At 28.6% G+C, this 24,872-nt stretch overlaps 2 protein-coding genes across 3 annotated transcripts; one reads left to right on the top strand and one right to left on the bottom strand.

Moving 5' to 3' along the window:
* Positions 1-17,041: 17,041 nt before the first annotated feature.
* On the top strand, positions 17,042-18,954 carry LOC101211731 (cytochrome P450 94A1). Its single transcript, XM_004136720.3, has 2 exons — positions 17,042-17,768; positions 17,944-18,954. The coding sequence occupies exons 1-2, from the start codon at positions 17,092-17,094 to the stop codon at positions 18,800-18,802; spliced, it is 1,536 nt and encodes a 511-aa protein (XP_004136768.1). The 5' UTR covers positions 17,042-17,091; the 3' UTR covers positions 18,803-18,954.
* Positions 18,955-20,200: 1,246 nt separating this feature from the next.
* On the bottom strand, positions 20,201-24,483 carry NITR1 (probable nitrite transporter At1g68570-like). 2 transcript variants are annotated; one of them, NM_001280623.1, is given in 4 exon segments: positions 20,351-21,331; positions 21,766-22,325; positions 22,528-22,745; positions 24,325-24,481. In NM_001280623.1, coding segments are annotated over 4 exon segments (1,815 nt in total). In that variant the 5' UTR covers positions 24,464-24,481; the 3' UTR covers positions 20,351-20,433.
* Between the last annotated feature and the right edge of the window lie 389 nt (positions 24,484-24,872).

Below are 24,872 nucleotides of genomic sequence, written 5' to 3'. Positions count from 1 at the left end.
GTGTCCTGCGATTCCAAATAAAAAGGTAAGAGAGAAATTTACCCTATAAAATAATTTATTGAATCTACAAAATTGTTCCATGTAATCAAACCCAACCCAATTCATGAACATATCCTTAGAGTGCAAATAATGTACAATACTAAAGTAATATTTGTATATTCATAAAAGATGTGTATATATCCATAGAAGAAGAGTGAGGTGGATAATATGCTTTAATTTATACATATTTATATTGATATTATATTGAGTGGAAAAAAGGAGAAGCAAAGTGACTTTTGGAGTGGTTGGGTGAAGGCCATAGAGAGATGAAAGGAAATTAAAGCATTATTGTCATGGTGGGAATGGGAATTTACTTTGGTTATTGGGCTATTTGGTAGAGTATATGGAACCCACAAAAACACTTTGGCTAATACCAAATCTAATCTCTCAATAATATAAGGTGTGAATAATATATATATTATGAGTTTCTCTTTAGTTTCAACTTTTTGTAATAATAAAAAATCTAATTAAAATTTAAAACAAGCTAATTTATAGTTTAGTCAAAGTAAACTTTGTTCAATGATGATTAACGTGACATTTTTCATCTTAGAAATGATAGGTTTGAGTTCTCGATTGCTTTTTGTATATGTGTATGATTTTATTTTATTTCTTTCTCTCTCACTCATTTTCATTAAATATGGCTAGAAAAGGGTTTGATCTTTCACTCACAAAAGCTTTGCATTGACGGTTCATTTTCCTTTTAGAAGAATGGAAGAATGTCCTAAGATTTTAAGTTTTTATTTTATTCTATACAAGTGTCCTATATATGTTCAAAAGACACATTATCATGTAAGAATACTTAATCTGAGATGTTGCGTACTTGTTAATGTATTACGAGATAAAAATGTGACACTAAAATTTGAAGGATTAAGAAACTTGAGCAATAATGTGACAAAGTCAATATCAAAATTTTGTCATTATTTACCCTTGGCACAAGGAGAAAATAAATATCAAAGAAAAGTTAGACATTGCATAGGGAAAATTTGATTCTTAGTGCATAAGAAAAATGATCGAATGTTAGATGATAGGGATTTGGTGGAGATGATGTGTTTGTACAAACTAGATACATTTTTTATAACAAAATACATTAGCTAGGTGTCGGTAGATGTATCTATAGACACAATCATACCATCGACAAAAAATAAATCACCTTTTATTATTTTAAATATAACTTTTTTATACTAACTAGTCGTTAAACACTCGAAAAATTTCCAATAATGTTGTATATTGATCTAATTAATTAGAAATATAGTATTGCACACACATTTCTATATTCTCAATCAAGAAAAACTTGAGTGCTACCTTTGATGAATGCACACCTATATCTTGATGCAAATAAATACTTATAAATTGAATGAACAAATGTTGTCACACATTGCATTTTATTTTTTAAAAAAAATATATATTTTTGCTTTAGTTTATTTTCGTGTGGTAGAGAATGAAATACCTTCATGGTCTAAAGTGCACAAACCTAATTTATGGACGAAATGCTATAAGTAGTCTTATAAAAGAAAATGGGCCATGTCACTAACATAAATCAAAACAACAATCACCACCTCAAAATTTAATTCATTCAACTAATAGTCAAGTACTGATGTCAAATTCAGTTGTGAGACCATAAATTTTACCTGATTTGTAGTGATTTTATTAAAAATCCATAGCCAAAATCAAATCACATACTCTTTCTCAAACAAACTAGGTTACACTATTGGCATGTAATGATCAAAACTGTTTAAAATTTTATTGTAGGGAAAAGATAAATTACTATATTCTCATTTGAATGGCTACCTCGGATTAAGTTATGTGTATATATATATATATATGAACTTCAATAATAATCATGTACAAATGTTTTGAATTTTAATTTATTTCTTGGCTTTTTAAACAGAAGACTCTTTAGCACTTTTAGTAATGGCTCTGCTGGTGTCACTTGCCCTCATACTACAACTTCTAAGCAATATGTTTGGAACAGACATTTATCCCCCAAAAGAAAAGAAAAAGAAAGTTTGGGAACCCTAACAATGGCATATATAAAAGAAAAAAGAAATCAAGATATGTTAATATATACTACTCGTCCATAAAAAAAAAAAAAAAAGTTATAAATTTTGTGCTATATTTTCATTAACTAAAGTACATAGTTTGAGAAGATATTTTCTCCTTTATTAGTTTTTTTTTTCTCTTCTCTTCTAGAATTAAGTATAAAATATATCACATATAAATGAAGTCTTACGTAAACCATCATATTAATAAATTCCACAAAATTAGATTTTTGTATCCGAACTTTTGTTTTTATGTTTAAGGATAATCACAATTCACACAATTAATTGATTTGATATCATATAACCTCCAAGCAGATTGGATAATCTCTACACTAACTTTAATTTTCTTCTTGGTAAATTTTGTAACCTTTCACTTTCCTTTTCTTAATGGTGGTAACTTTCATATATATTAGAAAAAAAAAAAACTATATAATTATTATTCATTTTAAATATTAAATTGTCCAAGATTGTACGTATCACACCATTAAAAAGATATATATTCTAAATAGAAACCCCTCTATGCATGCTTTAAAACTTTTAATTTAATTTGAACACTATTTCTCATTGCCATCTCGATCTTTTAATATTAAAAAACCCAACAAAACAAAGTTAGGAAAGCATATAGGGTTACACACCAAAATAAGACTCTTAAAATATATTTTATAGCTCCCTTTTTTTATACGTGTATACTAGAAGAAGAAAATATGAAAGTGTCAACAATAACATAAGTATAACTCAAATTTATAAATTTATAGGATGAAGGTACTAAAAAGCATAATATAATATCATAAGATTAATGGTAGTAGAGATTAAATTACAAAAATAGAGGGAAATTAAAGAGAAATGATTAATGGGCGAAGTTAATAAATAAATGATAGAATGAACCGTAAGTATATATAATGATATATATATATCATAGTGATATGGAATAAGAGGAGAGTTGGAATTACGTGTATTATTCATTCAAGGTAATAAAATAATAAATAGAAAAATAAATGAGTGGAGCACCCAATAGAAAATAATAACAATAGTAATAAATGGAAATCTAATCACTTCCCAATGGTGTTGACGTTGCCATGTCCTTCAAAAAACACAATAAAAAGGACCTACACACCTCTCCCAATTATACAACTATTTTTTGTCTAAATCAACTTCAATCTCTTTAATATGTTATTTGATGTTTTGATTGATCAAATATATATATATGTATCATTTTATGTAGCTTCAACTTCTCACCCCCTCTTTTATTACATCAAATGATATATATTTATCAAAAGATGCATGAAAAAGTTGATAAAAATGTGTTATTTTAGTTGAGATATTATTTGAGTCCGTCTATAAACCTCACTACCTTTAGTATATATTGTTTTAAAAAATGATCAAACATATGGTTCTATCTTACCAAGTTATATCTTTAAAAAAAATACAATTTAAAAAACTTAATTTTTATTTTGAGCTATTTTGTAATATATAAGAACCTTCTAATCTAGCTAACATTTTGTTAGAGAACCATGCATGTAAATTTCGTATATGTGATTGATAAGTGTTTGATACGTTGAGAAATTAAATTATCAATCATTTATACTATATAGTAAATATAGGTAATATGAAAAATTATATCTATACGATGATCATCTTTATGTGATCATCACACACACACTCATTTGTCTTTTGTTTTCTTTTTTTGGATTTCTTTTCAGCCAAAACTTTAGGATGATGACGTGAGTAAGCTACAGTACTCAACTTGCCAAACTTAATGGATCATCAGACAGTGTTTGTTTATCATTACAACAATGAATTTTCATCATCTTTTTCTTTTAACCACCTTCATGATCTTATTTTAAAATCTTTTCTTTTGAATCAATATCCAAATTTAATCTTCTTTTAAATTTCACTAAAATGTGATGTCAAATTAAAAGAAATTAGTTGTTGTTCTGTCTTGTCAAAATGGTCTATAATATAATATTGTACTTATTATTATTTCTCAAAGAAGAAACATAATCTATATCTACTAGAGAAAAGTATATAGCCCTTAGGACATTATTTTTCTTTGTTACTAGAAGTACTATTTATATGTACTTGCACGATTTTTTCATTATCTAGTTGATATGAGAATTTTGTCTATGTCATACTAATCATGACATTTACCTATACTATATATGTTCAAGTCAATTTCATGATTGTACTCATTCAATGCAATTTTGTTTAAGACTTAGAGTATCCTATTTTAAATAATCAACAAAAGAAAATTGATTCATTAGTGTTTATATATAAAACTTTGAAGGTCTGATTTTTGTTTCTAAATTTAGAAAAAGCTTCAAGATGAAAGACTCGTACTTATGACCACTTTAAGTTGTAGAAACATTCTTTTATATATACTTTTTAGTATAATCCTTCTTAACAAAGTTGAGTTATATATTGAATTAAATTTTGGGAGTGAGAGCAGAAGATATGGGAAATAGTTCGTGGGACCATAAGGGCAAACGATGTTGGATGTGTGTGAGGCATAAGGTAGCAATATAATCCATGAGCATGTTGGGAACAATCATTGGAGTGTTGTATTGTCTTTTTTCTTTGGGTAATCCAAGTTGATTTTCTTGGACAGTAGGGTGTGTAAGATTCCACTAAAAAGAATACATACGTTGGCTTCAACTTAGGGTTTTCTGATGTATGTGAACAAGAGAAAAAATGATTGTCATGGGTCCTTATTTTTATAACTCTCTTTGGCTCACTTATCTATTTCTCTTAAAATCTTATGCATAAGGTTGAGTTTTTATTTTCCGAAGATTTTCATGAGTCTTGTTGAATGAACGTTTGAAGATTTACTATATTAGAATTCTAGATGTGAAACCTTTTTCAATTGTTTATAAACTGTGTGGAGAGTATGATGCACGTCGTTTTTACTATAAAGTATTACAAAAAATAAACTTTGGGGAGTTGAATCTGAAATTTTAGACAAACCTAAATATAACCTCTACATTTCATATCAAACGTTTAACTCAAGAGGGAAAAAAAGAGAGTGATATAGAATTAGATAAAAATAAACCAAACCCTGCCCAAATTTCTTTTGACTAAGGTCTCATTAGTGACGTTCCTTGGACACAAAAAAATTGAATAGGTTTTGTTGAGGTCTCTCTAGACTGAAAAATTGAAATGAAGTAGTCTTTTTTGATATTGTTAATATGAAAACTAATATTATGTTATTTCTAACCATATATAGTTTAGTTAGTGAAAGTGGAAGTTAGGACTTGGTTTCAATATTCTTAATCTCAAAATTTGTCATCCAAATCTAAACTATATATATATATATGAATAGAGACAAAGTTTGGAACCTCATGTCCTCATCAAAATAATAATGCTCTATATTTTTACTTTACACACCAACAGAATAATATGAGGCTAAAGGACAATTTAATGGACTCAAATTCTCATTCCAAAATCAACAGCTCTTAAGAAGCCAAGTTGTGGCTTCATTTTGGCTTCATTTTATTTTGGCCTTTTAGAATATATATATCACCAAAGACAGAGGTGAGGTTATATGACTGATTAAATTTCTTTGATTAGTCTTAGTTGTTTTAACATTTATCGTACGTATACGTGTTAGGTACAATTAAGGAACTTTCTTTATGGCCCATCTAGATTTCAGCTGTGCCATTCTTATTATAGGAACAATATTAAACATATCTAAGTATATATTCCTATGCTCCAAGTCTCTTCCATCTCTCTTGATAAGAGCCAACACATACCCTCTCTTTTGTAGATACATGCATGGCCACGAGAAAGAGAGATATAGTAAATAAGTCTTTTATCCTTCGTGTAAATTTGACAAAGTGAGCGTAACTCCCAACATTAAGTAAAATCTTTTAATGAATACTTTTATATTACCATAAAAAAAAAAGTTAAATAAGCATCTATTTGGATTGACTTGAAAAAGAATGTCATTTTCATAAAACTTTTTTTAAAATCAAACAACTCGTCAAGTTTTTCATTCTATGTAATATATCTATTTTCTATAATGAAAGAATATATATTTATCAAATTGGGAATTTATATTTTTCTTTTCCTCAAATTCTTTTTAGACTCTTTTCACTCTCTAAAAGTTAGGTTTCTCTCTTATACATTATTTAATTTCTCTTTACTAATATTCCCTAATTAGTGTCATATTGTATCTGACTGTCACCTTTACTCCTAACTAATATTCACTCTCTAACAACATTTCTCCCTATCAACTTTTTCTAAATTTGAAAAACGTAACAAAAATTGTTTGGTATTTTTCTTTAAAAGAAATCTGTGATGAATTAGAAAGTTCTAATATAGTTAGGAATGCAAATGTACATAAGTTGCAAATAATTGAGAAGAATTTGATCTTACCTTTGTAAGTATACGTAAAATCTCAAACACATCTTATACATTTACACCAACATAGGTTAAAAGGTATGAAATGATAACAGTTGGGGGTAAATTTATATCAGTTGAACAAAATCAAGATCTAGCGAGAACATAAATAACAACAAAGATAAGAAGACATTGTGATTATATTCAAGATGAAAAAACTTTCGGACCAAAATGGGCCTAAATAAAAAGGAGCAAACTTAAGTGAGTGTATTTAGCGTTGATCGGCGAAGGTCAAAGCCAAATCACACAAAATGCCTAATGGAACATGCCTCACATATGTCTCGGCTTAATACATAATTATCTTAGGCTCAAAGTACGTAATAGTTAAGAAAAATGTGTTCAATCTCAACCTTGGCCGCCAAGACCAAGCCTAGAAAAATACCAACTTGAAACACGTCTTTGGTACCTATAATTAAATATATAATTTATAACTCTTGCGAAAGTAAGTTCATCATTGGCTACTCATAAATTCTTAATTTGATGCACTTATTTTGGTCTTTGACTTAAGCTTTAGAGTGAATGTGACAAACACCACGTGGAAAGTGCTGATCTTTTGGTTCTATCTTATTTACATGTCAATCTATTATTTTCTATCAAACAAGTTTTAAATTGTTGGTCATGCAATGCCCGAGTGTTTCACCCTTTAGTGATTTTTCGGAATTAACAAACAAAATAAATAAAAAAGACATGTTTGTTTTGGACAAGTTGGATCAAGATCATGCTTTTGAGAGATTTGATATATATGCAACGAAGAAGGAACACAAAACCCTAATTAAGTATATAATAAGCATGGTGTAGTCTATGTTTGTGCTCAATTTGATATAAACTTAAAACATGAGATGTTCTAGAGAAGAGAGGTTGTGATAAATAAAATAATAATCAGAATCATGAGCTCAAAGTCAACAAACAAATGTGAAAGTATAGGTAGAAAAATTACTCTTTTGGTGTTGAAAATGAACCTCCATCTCTTTATTGTAAACACTTTTTTTAAATATTTCTATGGATGTTTTATATATACAGATATGATATGTTGATGTAATTAATTAAGTCCTTTAATATATGTTGGAGATAAAATTCCTTAAGCTTAATAAAGTAGCTTTGTATGGTGTTGAATTTAGGTATTTATGACATTTTAAATCTTTGCACACCTACTATAATTACCACTAATTTGTTTGATATGTTTTTAAAATTATTATAAATTTACTAAAATTTTAATGATTCTAACCAAATTTTAGATTATATCAATAATAAATATCATAATATTGAAAAGTTACCGATAGTTATTATTCTCTATCATAGCCAACATTTAAAAAAACAAAGCTAAGTTTTTGAAAAATAGTTTTTTTCTTTAATAGTTTACTTGATTCTTAATATTTTTTATAGAAAGTGAACAACTAACTAGAAAAGAAAATTACGATTGAAAGTAGTCTAATAAGATTAAATAACTCAAATTTAACCGTGTTTATTATTTAAGTTTTCACGTATGTATGCATATTTATTAAAGAACTTTATATTTCTTTCTTGTTTTCTTATACATATCTAAAAATAAATTTATCTAAATAATTCTTTAAAGTTTAAATATATTAACTTTAGACTTCAAAATTCTATTAACAACTTAAATATTCTAAATGAGCTTATTTTTATATTCTTTTAGTTACTTTATAGAATAACCATCTCGTCTGATAATCTTTTGTTGTTTTGTAATTTACATTTGGTTTCTTTTAAATTTCATCTTATTTTTCAAAAATTATTTCTTTTTTTTTCTTTTTTCTTTGTAGTTTTTAGATTTTAAGATTTGGGTTGGTTTTTCAAAATAATAGTGGACAATATGAATCACGACATAATAGTGGACAAGGAGTAAAAAGTAGTGTTTAACTTAATTTTTAAAAACTAAAATGGAGTGATTATCAAACTATTCAAATCTTTCTTATATTTCCAAAAAAGAAATTATCCAATACGTTTTTAGTACATAAATTACAATTTTTTTATAAAAAAAAAAATGAAGGGTGAATAAACTTATTTTTATTGACATAAAGCAGGTATATCAAATTATATATTGACCTAAAACTAATGTATATATATATTTAATGCTTAACATAGCTATAGGGTTTCCCTTTTTCTAACTAATTAGTTTCTCATTTTCAGTTGTCACTAATCCAAATGGTTTAATTAATCATCCATCACTTCATTAATTTTCTCCTTCTACATGATTATTTCTTTTGAGCCAATATACTTTTACATGAATTAGTCTAATACTTTTATCATCATGTCACATATATGTGAAAAACATGCCCATTTTTAATGTGAATATATTTTTTATTCTTTAATAAAAATATCTTTCTTTTTTTTCTCAAAATTACTCGTTAACGATGAGATGAGTAACTATATATATACATGTTTTACCGAGATGAAATTATTAGATAAACACGAAATTATTCTATCTCAAAATTTAATTGACGATATGATGAGTAACTCATTCATCTCTTTTAGAAATTATTTCAAGAAAAAAATGTTTTTAACTTGTGATATCAACACTCTCCCGTAAAATATTTTCTTTTAGCTCAAAATTTTATTTTCTAAATCTAGTATTTGTTTGAGTTTGATGAATTCTCATATTCATACTGCCATCTATTGTTTTTATACTTTATAGTGTGAATCCTCGTAATTGTCCGTAGGGACCTTTTTTTTTCCTTCACATTTTTAGTTTTTATTTTAAAATATGAACTTTTTCACTCACCAATTTTTTTCTTCGATCTCTATTTAAATTTGATAAAAATTTCCCAAAGTTATTGTTATTTCTTGCAAATTAATATTAACTTTTAACTTTTTGGGGGTGAATGTTAGATGACAAATATTACATTTACTATTCACACTTCTGAAATTGGTATTAATAGTTTAAACTTGTTATTACACAATGATACAAATTTGTAATCAAAATTCTAATAAAGTTATTTTCTTTTTAATTAATATTGATTTCTCTACCTGTAAAGGCTTTAATAAAGTTAGTAGAATGAGGAGAATGATATAAATTTAATTTGATCAAAATTTAGATGTAAGTAATTAACATGTATTTGGCCTCATAAAACTCCATTCTCCACTTGTATTAAAAAAATAATGATGAGGATATTGAAAATATTATTAATAACAAATAAAATGGCCCAAAAATGGGACAAAAATTATAATGACAGAGATTTCCAATTGCCCCAATATTCACAGCACTTAGTGAACAATTTGGAAAATATAATGCACCACTCACCCACCAATTACAACAACTCATATACAATAATACAAATAATATAATGCATTTGTATGTAGCAACCCATTTCATTCTTTATTAATATAATCTCGATGAAAATTAGCAAAGGAATACATACATACATACATATATATATCATTTATGAAACCCTAAGTTTTTAATTTAACCATGAGTTTATTTGGCTTGGGTAAGGGTAACAATGATTTTAGTTCATTTAATTAACATAAAACTTATTCAAACTTATTTGTAGTATTTGTTGTAAAATTTCTTGATTTTTCTCAGATAGTAAATGACATACATGTTTGTGTTGATTTTTTTCCCTTTCTTTTTTATTTGTTGATATCACAGTAGAACTATATGAACTTTTTGAGATAATTAATACTCTATTAATATTCTAGAAACTTTGATAAGCAATGAAACATAATATAATGATGGCACTAATTATAACATATGGATCCGTACGCATTGGTGATGTGAGCAACAGATAATCTTAATCGATCTTAAATGCATTATATTGGACCCATATAAATTACCCTATTAAGTCCATTTTTTAATTTCGACTTTGATCGACTAAATATAACAATTAATTATATTAACTTTGAATTACTTAATCAATTTTATTGATTAACTAGTTTCTAAAATTAAAATAGACCATAATTTTGAATTATGGACGTTATTGCTAAAATGTGAAAAAAAAAGGGTGTTTATAATTATAATTTAAGTGTCAAATCAAGTTAATTCTAGAACTCAACTATTTTTTTAAAAATGCTAGAATTTTTAATCCAATTATAAAAATAAAAACAAGTTTTATAAACTTATATTTTAAGTTTTCATAAGACTTAGCTTATGTTTTGGGAATATAAGTGAATTTATGAGTGGATTTGTTATTTCTAAGCATACAAAACAAACTATTTTTACAATATAGTATTATCTAATATACATAATTATAAAATGGCATGTAAATTGTTCAAAGAAAATTTACATAATTGTAAATTTATAAGTGTTAAACAACTACTACTAGAACACACATAACACAACAATGGTAGAGCTTTAGCTTTATGTCATATATATATTAAAAGGATTTTGTGACAAAGATGTTATGATTATCCTATTGCAATTAACCAAAAAGTACTAAAGAATAATATTAAAATTAAATAATTAAGCCTATATAAGGCTTTAATCATCTTCTTTTCTGTCTAATATATAACATAGAAAATTCCCCCTTGGCCACCTCGATTATTATTCTATGCCTTTTGTTCTCTCTCATCTACTCCACATAAAGAAATTAAATTAAATAATTAAACCATCATTTCATGTTCTTAATTTTTAACCATATATATATGTTCTATCTAAACATCTCTTAAAATTTATATTAATTATCCATGTATATACATTATATAATATACTCAATTAAACTAAACAAATTAAAACCCTAAATAATTTTCTGAAACGTGTGGTTTAATTTCGTTGTTGATTCCCTCTAACTAAATTATAATTTAAAACAACAACACACTGTCATCCACTATATTTATATACTTACCACAAAGGCTAATTCTTTCCTTTATTTCCAAAATAATCCAAGAGGTTTTCAAAAGCAACACGTTGATATGCCTTTGAAATGGGCTTAGTCATGAGCACTACCAAAAATTAAAAAGAATAATAATAAAAAAAATCATTGTCCAAAATTCTGATTAAACCCTCCTTTGACATGCTTTATTTAGTTGGGAGATATCGACTCCAACCCTGGAATAAAAACTTAACTTCTTTTCATCACATATCTAAACTATGGATGTTTAGAATTTTGTTGATAAAAAATGTTAGTTAGATGGAGAATACTTTTTAAAGATTGTTTATATTTATGAGTGTGATTAAAAAAGATGGAGTCCAACTTTAATTAAGCTTTAAAATGTGGCCACCAAATACAAAAGGGATGCTTTTGGGTTGGGGACAAATGATATTTGGTACATAAAGACCATATCTGATTTTGCTTTGAAGGGGTTTGGTTTTGGCCTTTTGGGAAATGAAGAAGAAATTAATAAACTTTATTTTATTTTGATTTCTTTTCACCAACCCATCTTTGAGTAACAGACAAATTAAACGGGGTCGACTCTTGGCGTCCCACTTCATTTACTTTTATCCAACTTTTCTGTCATCTAATGATTATATATATATCTGTGTGTGTGTATAGTTTTGTACACTTTATTATACATACATATATATATATATATTATACCTTTCTTAATTGAAATTAGAATATAAGTTTTGTGTATGTTTTGCTGTCTCTAGCTGTATGTATGTAGCCACCACATTCCTCATATAATGTATGGTTGCTGATGTCTAAATTTAGAAAGGGGAAGTGACATGCCCTTTAATGTGATAATGGTAAATTTATATTTGAGGAAAGAAGATATATATAAACATATGGTGAAGTATATAGGAGATGAACAATCTAATGCTTGACCTATTCCTCTTTTGATAAGGAAAACCTCATGCTCCTCACAACTCTTCTATTTCCTTTGCAACTCTACATTGTGCAAGAATCATATGATTTAGAGAGGTTGGCCTTAGTCTATAGGTTATGCTTGTGATTTGAATCAAGTTAACCCGCCTTCTTCCTAGACCCATTCCATTCTTTCAACATTATTTATCGACTATTTTTCTTTTGTCATTTTTATAGTCTACTTAGTACCTTTGTTTCTTTGCTATTTTCATTTTATCTTTTAGTCTAAAATTACTTATAATAGTAATAGTATTTTTCATATTTGATTGTGTTGATGTTTAAAAGAGAGTGTAATTTAGATAGTTTGATTAAAGCATGAGTGTAGTATTTATGGAGTTGAAGGGTATATAAGTTGAGTAGAAAATTAACTATAATAAAAATATATGAATACATAGATATTTTTAAATATAGCAAATAAACTCCAACATTTTAAAAAATGTAACAAAATTTTGAATGAAGTAATAGAAAACACTATAATTATCTATCTTCTAACTACTTCTCATCTCTTAAGACAGAAGTTTTTATTTAAGTTTAGAAAGTAAAGAAAAAAAGAACAAATTTGTTAAAGTAACGTTTTTTTTTTAGTTTTCAAAAACATTATAAGTAGAAAAAAGTTTGTGTAAAAATATTTATGAGTTGAACTTTAAAAAATAATGAAAAAGAAAAAAGAAAATAGTTTCATAATATCATAATAGAAATAAAATAGTTATTATTATAAGATGGTTTTTTCATGAAATGAACTGCTTACTAATTGTTTTTCTTTTTTCTTAAAACCAAAAAACTAATACTAATTTAATCTGAGTTATGCTAAGAACGAAAAGATATGATTTATCTTCTTCTTATTAGATCGTTGGATATATTTAAGATATAAATAGATAGATAAAATTGGGCTTGGGCTTAGGCATCAAAAGCCTCCTTAAAGCCCACAATACCTCACAATTAGATGGCCCATTTGATACATTCCACTTAACACTTTTACACGAAATTTTCTTTTCTATTATCTTAGACTTTGAATTATTTCGTTAAAAATAAATTAGCTTTAATTTTTAATCAATTTAATCTTTTCGCTATTAGTCCAATTTTTAAAATATTTAATTATTTCTTTATGAACTCAATTTTCAAATTTTGAGTTTGCTTTTATTATTTAATAATTTTGCTTGATTTTTATTTAATGTAAAAATGTTTTCAATTTGAAAATCTCAATTACCTCTCTGATTATATTTTAAGTATATGTCAAATATATTGATTTATAAATATACTAAAAAATGTAAATTTACCTCGCATATATCAAAGTTTATTTTTTCGAGTGTCTTTATTGTATCATAAAATGTAACTATGTATGCATATATTGCAAATTATCTTATTATATACTTATCAAATATATGTTGATTGGTTTCTAAAATATTATAATATTATATCAAACATATGTGTTGCGTATAATCGTATGTATTTTGTTTTCTCTTTCAAAGTTTCTTGTCAATAAAAATGGATAGATAAACTATTAAAAAGAATTACATCAATTCATTGAAATTATTCAATATTTAACTGACTTTTTCAAGTAGTGACTTAAAGTTAGTTTCATTCATTTTCATAGAATTTATGGATAAAAATCATTTACACCTCTGAATAATATTATAGGTTGGTTGACAATTGCAACCCTAATTAGGTTAGGTTAATGAAACTCTTTTAAAATCTTCTTTTCAACAACGTGGAAAAATATGTGAGGTTGAAGATTCGAACATATAAGATCTATTAATAAAAAATTTTAAAAATTTTAAAATAAAATTCGTGTGTCTCTAATTTATTAGTATCTTTCAATATGCTACATCAAAATATTTTATCAATTTACATGTGTCAGCTTTTCTTATAAAATTGATACAATTATTTGTTAATTAATTAATAAGTTTAATATAATCTATAAAGTCTGAGATTGTAATAATTATGAATTGTGATTTCTTTCCTACAATTTAATTTTTAATAAATACAATTAATTAATGATTATCAATTAATTTAATTTATATCTATTTATATCTACTAAGATGTGTTGTTGAAAATTATGTTTAGATCAAACAACTATTTCCTTAGCTTTATATATGGTGAGTTGATTAGTTGAAAATTTAGTAACAATATGGATGGAAGATCTCACGTCCAGAGATGTTAGGAGAAAAGTTTTGGAAGAATGAAGAAATAATTCAATTGAAAGTGTTGATGTTGATGGAAGATTTCACTTTTGAAAATTAAATATGGTGAGACACGGCACCGCAATCTTTAGAAAGATACTCGAAGTTACTCCTTTCAATATAATTTTTGGTAAGCGATATGAAACAGGTAAGTAGGTGCACTCGAGGATTCTTACTAAGTGGGCACCCTCTTAACAACTGTCTTATCATCCCTACTTCAAAATATATTCGATAAGAATGAAGAACCACGTAGTGAAGTAAAAAAAAGAATGGCTCTAGATAAGTCCAAGAGAGTACCAAACCAATATTTAAGAGTTAAAATTGGACATTTGAATTCATATATTGTTGTTTGAATTTATTTGAAAAGATTAATTTTTATAATTTAAGGGTTGAATTTATAGAATTATTGTAAATTTGTGGGTCATAATTTGTATATACTTGTGAGTTTAATTTGTATTCATATAGTTTCAACTTCCACCATATACTTTTGGGGTTTTTAGAATTTGTTCAAAAAGTTATAAATCCTACACCTTAAGTCTCGAGTTTGTATGGATTAAAATTTTAATATTCTATTTAGTAACGGCACTTTCATAATACTTTGTTTTTGTCCATTCCTCGTATTTTAACTATTTTTTGTTAATTATTTTTAAATTTTAAGAAATGTTTCTCAAAAAAATAGATCGAATTTAAAAATCAAGTTTCGAAAACCAAAACATGTAAGTTTTTAAAAATGGAAAGTAGGGTGGGGCTCATTTGTGGTGCACTAACGGTTGTACCAAAAACGGTCCAAAAATGGTCAAGACTTTAGCCTACGAAAAATCGGCCGATTTTTAACCATTGTGACATTTTTTAAACAAATATATTCACATTGGAGGAATCTTTTTATTTTAAATATATATTTTTAAAGTGTATATGATGATTGAGTATCTAGTAGAGGCAGACTATAACCATAATTACAAAAACCTTGAATTTAGTAGCTAGTTTATGCATGTGGTGGGTTGTATTCTCGTAAATGAAACTTTAGCCCTTTCTTTGAAAAAAAATTGAAGATTATATAGATATTTTTTAACTATAGAACTAAACTATAATTAGAGATGATGCAGACAATGTTTACTATTTTAATCATTTGTATCTAATTCGTACTTTTGTGCTTTATATCTTTTTACTATTTTTAAATTTTTCAAATTTTAGTTTGATTTTCTTAAAAATATAAAAGTCTTAAAATGTAACTAACAAATAAGCAAAAGTAATGGATGTTATAAATCAATGTATGGCTACTACTGTAACTACGTAACACTACCTACTACTTAAATCATAATTATTTTTCTTCTTTTTTGTTGAAAATCTACTTGAATGGAGGGGAGTTGTATGGACATATTATGCATGCATACAATTTGTCATATATTACGCATATATATATGGTTGTAAATTGAGACAAATTACATCTAAGTATTACTCTTATTTAGAACAATTTTTTATGTACAAAATAAACCAACACAAGATGTGTGAGCTAGTTTTTTACGGGAGTAAATTTGTTAAATTTCAAAATTCAAGAACGAGGATTTATTATTATTTTCTCTTTAAACAAAATTTCAACACAAAATAATAGCAAAGTTATCATTATTCTTCTTCATCCTCAAAAGTCAACAATAGCAAATGATTTTTGAAGTTATCATCTTCATATTTTGATTTCAACACAAAATTTTCAATCACACCTGTAATTATCGACTTCATTTGAATATAAGTCATATCTTTTTCAGGATTCATCCTTGGCCACATTCATTCAGGGAAACAAAATGGACTTTCAATCCTACGTGTTCTGCAAAAACTCCCCACAATTCTTTCCCCTTCTACTCTCCATTCTTCCCATCGCATATGCATGGTGTGTCACACAAACCAATTCCTTCCTATAAGTGTTCCTTCCGACATAAGATACCGTCACGTTGACAAGCTTTTGAGTCAATTAGTACTTGTGGTATAATCTTTACATTTTTTTAACCTTTTTGTGTGTTCACAATCAAATTGTTTTGAGTTCTTTCTATTCCAAGTTTCAAAATATTGTGACCTTGTAGATCTTGTACAAAGTAAATCTGTTGAACAAAGAGTAGGAAAAACAAATACATGGCATGTTTATGCTTAATTATATTTAAGATCATTTTATTTTACTTCCAAAACCAAAAATCAATTTTGGTTGATAAACACTTAACTTTTTAAATTAAACTATTTTCCAAACTAATGATTTATGTTTGTGATGTAAATTTTGGGACTTCCTAAAAAACCAAGCCAAGTTTTTTAAGCTCCCTTTCACAAATTTTTCAAAAAATTGAGTATATTATTTCTCAATTATTTAAATCATGTTTGGCATATTTTATAAGAAAAATTGAAAAACCAAAAACAAATTTTTAAATTTTTATCAAGTTTATTATTCAACCCTCCAACTACTAAAATTTTGCTATATTTAAGGTTATAATTGGAACTATAACACTAGCTATTTTCACCATTTTTTGTGTCAAATAAATATCATACTCAACTAATAATTAACACTTTCCATATGCCTTTCTTATCTTTTTCTTTTATTTATTTATTTATTTATTATTATTATTTGTCATTCCCATTATATATTTTCAAATAATCCACTAAAAAAAAACTATTTCCTTCCTTTCTTCCTCTCCACCGACTCCAATGGATATCTCTGTTCTAACACTAACTCCCTTCATTTTCCTCACTTTTTTCTCTTTTTCCATTTACTTTCTCTTCTTCCCTTCTACAAAATCAAAATCCAAACCCCAACAAGGCTTCAAACACTACCCCTTTGTTGGAACCTTGCCCTTATTCTTACTGAATCGCCACCGTTTTCTCGACTGGTCAACAGAGGTTTTGAGAAACTGCCGAACGAACACCTCGGTGTTCAAACGGCCAGGAAAAGTCCACGGCGTAATCACTGCAAACCCACTTGTTGTTGAGCATATACTAAAGACCCAATTTGAGAATTACCCAAAAGGAGAAAGATTCATTTCACTTTTGGAAGATTTCTTGGGCAGAGGAATTTTTAACTCGGACGGAGAAATTTGGAAAGTACAGAGGAAGACGGCGAGTTATGAATTCAATACGAAATCGTTGCGAAATTTTGTTATGGAGAATGTTCGAGTTGAGATTCAGAGTAGGTTGTTGCCTATTTTTGGAAAAGCTTGTGAAACGGAACGGATTTTGGATCTACAGGATGTTTTGGAACGGTTTGCGTTTGACAATGTTTGTAAATTGGCTTTTAATTATGACCCTGCTTGTCTCGGCGGCGGTGGCACTTCCGCCGCTGAGTTTATGCGTGCTTTTGAGGACGCCGCCAATCTCAGCGCCGGCAGGTACTTTCTTCTCCGCCACTTCATTTGCTAAGATTTTAAGTAATGCTTGCTTGCTTGTGTACTCTGTGTTTCGGGATGGAGGAATTTTTAATGAGCTTTCATTTTCTTGTTAAATTACAAAATGTTTTGAGGTACATTCATCTAATTAACCTTAGTTTTATCTTTGCAAAAACAGATTCATGTATGCTTTCCCAGGTTTGTACAAAGTGAAGAAATTTTTTAACATAGGATCAGAAAAAACCCTAAATGAATCAATAGCTATAGTTCACAAATTTGCTGAAGACATCATCCACTCAAGATTAGAAGAAAAGAAAACAACCCAAATAGAAAACGATCAAGATTTATTATCTCGGTTCATGGGCGACCAAAACAATTCTCCACAATTCCTTCGAGACATAATCATAAGCTTCATCCTCGCCGGTCGAGATACCACTTCATCAGCTCTAACATGGTTCTTCTGGATCTTATCCTCTCGACACGATGTCCAACAAAAAATCCTCGCAGAACTCGAAACAATCCGAACAAAAGCACGTAAGGAAATTGGAGAAATGTATAGCTTCGACGAACTGCGTGACATGCACTATCTACAAGCAGCTATATCAGAGACTCTCCGTCTATACCCACCGGTGCCAGTCGATACAAAAGCATGTCGAAACGACGACGTGCTACCCGATGGGACGTTTATTGGGAAGAGTTGGTTTGTGACGTACCATACGTATGCAATGGGGAGAATGGAGAGCATATGGGGGAAGGATTATGGAGAATATTCGCCAGAGAGGTGGTTGGAGAATGGGGTTTGTAAGACGGAGAGTCCGTTTCGGTTCCCGATATTCCATGCGGGGCCGAGGATGTGTTTGGGGAAGGACATGGCTTATATTCAGATGAAGTGCATAGCTGCAGCAGTGATTGAGAAGTTTGAAGTGGAAATGGTGGAGAAGAAGAAGAGTCCAAAGCATTTGTTGTCGTTGACATTGAGGATGGAGAATGGCTTAGAAGTGATGATCAAAAAGAGAGAGAGGGGTTTGTCCATCTGAGGCCCAAATTTCTGATCGTCACCAAAACATATTTCTTGATTTAACCTCTCAATAATAAGTTTTTTTTTCTTCTACTCTACATTTTCCGCACAGTGTGATCTGTATGTACAAAGAATAAGTAATTTTTATGAAGTTTTAGTTTCTTTTCTTTCTTTTTCTTTTCTTTTTTTAAATTGATGTTTGATTATAAAAAGGGTTGTTTTTTAGTTTTTTAACATACCAACCCTTTTTCCATCTCTAAATTTGTTTGTTTTATTATCAATAATTCTACCAATATTTTCAAAATGCATATTAAAATTTTAAAACGAATTTAAAATAGTTTTTTTAAAAAAAGGACAATTTAAAAAATAGTAAAATATCAAACTGTTTGTTTAAATTCTTTATATATTTTGTAAATAATTTTTTTTGTATTATCCATAATAATTCCTCTTTTTAAAACTTCTTTCTTTCTTAAATTCGGGTGAAAATGTTATACATTTTACTTGCTTAAAAAATTGGAAAACATACATTTAATTTTCAAAAAGAAAAAAATTAAATAGTTACTTTAAAATATAATTATTTGTTAATATACATTTTATTTATTAGATTAACATAACATTTAATCTCAATATCAATTAACTATATTGAAACTAGTTGAATATTAGACATTTTCTCTTTGTTTAATACACTCCAAGCCACTATTGCTTTGCTTTGAACATTAATGTTTTCTCTTAGTTTTCTTGGCTTCGTATTTCTCTTCGGCTTTATTTCTAGTCCGTTTTTGGACTTCACATGTGATTCTTTTTGTTCTTATCGAATATACATTGAAATAGAGATGGTAAAGGTAGTGTTAAAGAGATCCACTTCACATTAAGTTTCTTATGTGCATCTACTTACCTGTTTCGTTTCGTATCTTCTAAAAAACTATATTAAAAATAATATCTTCAAGTATCTTTATGGTGTCTTCTCATTTTTAGTATTTGTCAAATGTGAGATCTTCAATTAATATCAACCCTTTCAATTGAATTATCTCGTTCTTCCAAAACTTTTCTTCTAACATCTCTCAACTATTTTGGCTACTTCCAATAGTTAAATAGATGGTTGATTTAAAACACTATCAATTTCCAAAATTTCTTTTTTCCTTTTCTAATTCAAAACCATTTTAAATATGATTAGACCCCCTGTAATCATCTTTATCTAAATCTCCAAGTGTACCATCCATATTATAAAACTTTATTATTACTAATTTTTCAACTAATCACCACACCATATATTATATAAAGTTAATGAAATAGTTGTTTCTAAACAATTTCCAACAACACATCTTAACAGGTGTTGTCAAGCTATGTTATTCATTTCTATATATATTCAAGGTTGACCCTTAGCTTTTTCACTTTCCCCTAATTTCTTGATACATTATTGCTGTGAAACACATGACATTTAACCTTTTTTTCTTGATCAATTTTTCTTTGGAATACATAATTAAACCCTAGCTAAAACCATCCACATGACTACTACACATATTACTGCCATACAATACAATTAAGCACAATTCTTTGTAAAGAAAATCATATTTCAAAACCCTATATCTTTTCCAAACAAGTACTTGACCCCCTAATTACTGAAAATTACAAATAGTACTTAAAATTAAATTAAGCTATCTTAATTGTGTCTTCACACCTCTCCCACTCTTGATCACCATCTTTGTTCTCTATGTTAATCTTCTCCTCTTCCAAAGGCTTATAAGTATAAAACCAAGCACAAATCACATAATACACAAGATTCATAACTTGAATCCCACTCACTAACCAATAATAATACTCCAATCTTCCTCTATTCAAATTCCTATCAGGCAACCAATTATGCTCTTCCCCAGTATACTTATGCACAAGATAAACCATCAATGTCCCTATATAATTTCCCACCGATATTGCGAGCCAATACAACGCCGTTGCTGTACTCCTCAAGCTCTCCGGCGACTGGTCGTACATGAACTCCAAATGCCCAACCGACATGAACACCTCCGCGATCCCATGAAGCCAAAACTGTGGTACCAACCAAAACACGCTAAATGGAATTGTTGCGGTTGGATTGTCGAGCAAACCATGGTTTGCAGCGACTTTTTTTCGTTTGATTTCAACAATGGATGAGACTAGGGTGGCGAGGATGTTGATGGCGAAACCTACACCCATTCGTTGGAGGCAAGTGATGCCCGAGGGGTTGTGGGTGAGCTTTTTGGCGAAGGGGACGAGGAGACGGTCGTAGAGAACGAGGCCGGTGAGCATCGATAGGATGCCGAAGATGGAGAGGGTGGCGGGTGGAATTTGGAAGGTGGGTGTTAGATGACGGTTCATTGTTCTAGCTTGTTGGATTGTGAAGCTGTGTTGATGAGATGAGGCTGTCACTAGGAGGATTCCGGCCGCCCATATTGGAAGCATTCTAATGATGGATTTTAGCTCTTCGACTCTGTGCACGGTGGCCAGCCGCCACAGATTCGGTGGATTGGCTGTTGAATCCGGACTTGTTATGACTGCAGCCTTGTCCAACCACCTGAAAATGTTGCAAAAATATATAAATGACATCAAAGTTGTTCAAATGAGCATAGTCCAACTTGTTTGTGTTTAGTAAATAATTAAGGTTAAACTACAAATTTTCAAGCTTGAAACAAAACTAAACAAACCAAGACTCGAACTTAAAAATGTAATTTTTTTAAAACTAAAATAATTTAGAAATCATACTTTAAAATGATTTTTTTTTCCAAAAAAAAAATTATATATATTTAGTTCTAACATGTAAAAACCATTCTATTATATGTTTACTTTTTCTTAATTCAACAACGATAGGAATTGAGTAATAAACCTATGTATAAATTGATAAGTATCTTAAAAGACTTGGTTTGGTAACCATTATATTTTTTTTTTTATTAATATTTAAGGTCTTTGAAAATTGTGTTTAATTAATTTTGACTAATAATTTAGACATACTTGAACTGATCAGTGTGGACAAGCCTTCCTTGAATAGCAATGGCAGCATCAAGCTCATGGTTCCTATACAAAAGCTTAGAGTCATCAGGCAAAACAGCCTTTCGGTTCTTGAAGGCCGCAACCACAACCTGAGCCAATCGAACCAAAGGGCTCCCACTTGGCTTGAGTTTGTTGTAAAGTGGCGAGCCCACAACAAATGCCACAACAGACAAGGCCATGGCTATGGTCGGAAGGCCGAACCCCCACCCCCACCCCACGTTGTCTTGAATATACACCACCACGGTCAGGGCTGTGAGAGTCGCCATTCCCATGCAAAAATAGTACCAATTGAAGAAGTTCCACGTTCGCCCTGCAATACCGACCTTCGTCATGTCGAATTGGTCGGCGGCAAATGCAACAACACAGGGTCGAATACCGCCTGCGCCAAGAGATGTGAGGAGTAGGGCGAGATAAAGGATCATTAGTTGCGTGCCGGATGCTTGCGTGCAATTGATTTGGGTGGGGCAAGGTGGCGGGTGGAGCGATGGGAGTATAGCTGAAATGGTGATGGTAACCATTCCCTACAAATAACATACAAAGAGTCATAAAAAAGAGTAACTTGTGTATCGTCTAAATATAAGGATAATGATTAAGCCCCACCTAAGCTGCATGTATATCATGGATTCCTTTTATATAGGATAGTAAACTATATTAAGTTTAGTCAGCACCTAAACTTTAATTTTTCTTTAAAAATAAAGTTAAGGTGGTGGTGATTTTTCGTACGAGCTCATAGATGATGGAGGCGATGGTGATGGTCCAGAAGCGACCAGCAAAGGAATCGGCAATGAGAGCGCCGATAAGGGAAGTGAAGCTAGAAGTTGCAGCAAAGTTGGTGAGAATGTTGGAGGCAGGAACAAGAGGCATGTTAAGATCTTGTGTCAAATATGTTATAATGTTGGAATGAAACCCTGAGCTTGCAAATCTATCGCACACTTCATTTCCTACAATTACAATATAATTTACGCACAAAATAAATTACATCAACATAACTCAATCTACTAACTTCCAACTTATAAATTAAACTTAATTCAATATCCCAAATGTCATGTGTCTATATATATATATATATAACGAGATCTAGTTAGTGTATTTTGCATATTTGGTCACACACATCTAATTAACTCTAATATTACTCACAATTTGCATTCCTTAACTCATTAGTATAAGGTTTAAAACAATTACAAGATGATAATATAAGTATGATAAAAAGTTGAAATATTACCTAATTATACTTAAATTATTTTGTAAAAGTAATTAGAATTTGACTAAGCTGATTAATATGTTTCAATTGTTATTCCCTAATTATTGTTTAATTAAAGACATCACGAGAGATAAGTAATTTTGTTGGCAACAATGGGACAAAGGATAAAATTTTAAAAAAGACAAAAGTCAAGATCAAAGATTCATAATATATTTTATATTTTATAAAAAAAAAAAACAAAAAAAACAATGTCTTAGATAATTATTTAATTATTAATTTTTACTCACATGCACACAATTTATTATTATATGAATATTGAGTCAAAATATCATAATAATTATTTTCTTATGCATATCTGGAATCTATCTGAACATATCTTTTTTATTTTTAATTTTTAGATTGAAGGATTAAATGTTGGCTTCGTAATTTTTTTTAAAAAGGTTTTAAATATAATACAAATGATTTCTTCTTTCTATAAATGGATATTTATCTTTGAGAACAAAAGTTATTTTCCACACAATATCAAAGCCTTCCTAATATATATAGAGAGAGAGGAAAAATCAGGCCATCAATTTAATAATATTTTTTTATTTATCTAGACTTTGATTGATTTATTTATTTACTTTTGCCAAATTGTAACTTGTGAGGGACTAAGAAATTATTTTTTATTAGTTATGTAACTAAATTTTTTATTAAGTTTGTTTTTAAGAAAAAAAAGTAATCAAACTATCCAAAGAAACTGTGTGAGGAAAAATAATATACCTCATTTTAAAGGGAAAAAAAATGATTAAACTCTTATTTCTAATGGTTGAATTTTGTCCTAAGTCCAATTTGTGAGAAAGAAATATTTTAATTTCAAACTATCATTATAGAAAAATCACATGAAGAAAAAAGAATATTAAAAAAAGTGGTTTTAAAAAGTTTACTTTTTATAGTTTCAATTTTAATGATTTAAAATCTTTTAAGTTCAAACTCTCACTCTAGCTTTTAGATCTTTTCAAAAATTGTTTTTATACTTATTATTCTACTTTGATATCAACACCAATAATTAAAATTTTATTATTGATATCGATAACAAATTCTAATTATACATGAATATATCACAAAGAAATTTATTAACGAATATAAAAAGATACAAAAATTATAATAATAATAACAACAATAACAAATTATCAATTAATTTTCGAACGTCAATGTTGAATCTTAAATATATGAATATTTCAATCTTTATATACTTAAACAAATTATTGCATCATCGAATCATGTTTTTAAAAAACGAAACTAAAACATAAATTAAACAAAAAAAAGAAAGTAGGTACCAAGAATGAAAGGCATTGTCTTGACACCACCAAGCTTTCTCTTCATCTTCATCTTCATCTTCATTTCTTCTTTCTCATTTTTCTCTTCATCTTTCAGAACCTTCTCATCAACACTCACTCTGAGGGACTCAATCTCCATTCTTATTTATCTCTTTGCCCATTTCCAAACCCTTCTCTTTAGCCCTATTTATAACCCTCTCTATCACACAAAACGCTGCGTTTCATATCATCTCTCAATATAAAAAGCAAAATATAGCTAGGGTTCCTCCAAAAGTTGAGACCCCACTTTGGCCAATGGCATGTGACCCTCTCTGCCACACCCACTTTTTTTTGTTCTTCTTTCTTTTTTTGATAAATTTAGGTCCAAATTATTGAGAGAGTTGGTTGTCTTGATTCAACTATACCTTTTTAATTTATGATATGTGTGTAAGAAAGCTCCAAATTATTGCCTATGGATCACACACACATACATTACTATTGGCATATAAATTTTTGTTCTTGCCTTGTAGCTTGTAGCTTGTAGCTCTTGCTTTCTTTTTTCCTTTTTC

The sequence above is a fragment of the Cucumis sativus genome, chromosome 3 (assembly GCF_000004075.3).
Source record: "Cucumis sativus cultivar 9930 chromosome 3, Cucumber_9930_V3, whole genome shotgun sequence".
NCBI lineage: Eukaryota > Viridiplantae > Streptophyta > Magnoliopsida > Cucurbitales > Cucurbitaceae > Cucumis > Cucumis sativus.
The sequence above is the reverse complement of the archived record's forward strand: the minus strand, read 5'-3'. Positions and strand labels throughout refer to the sequence as shown.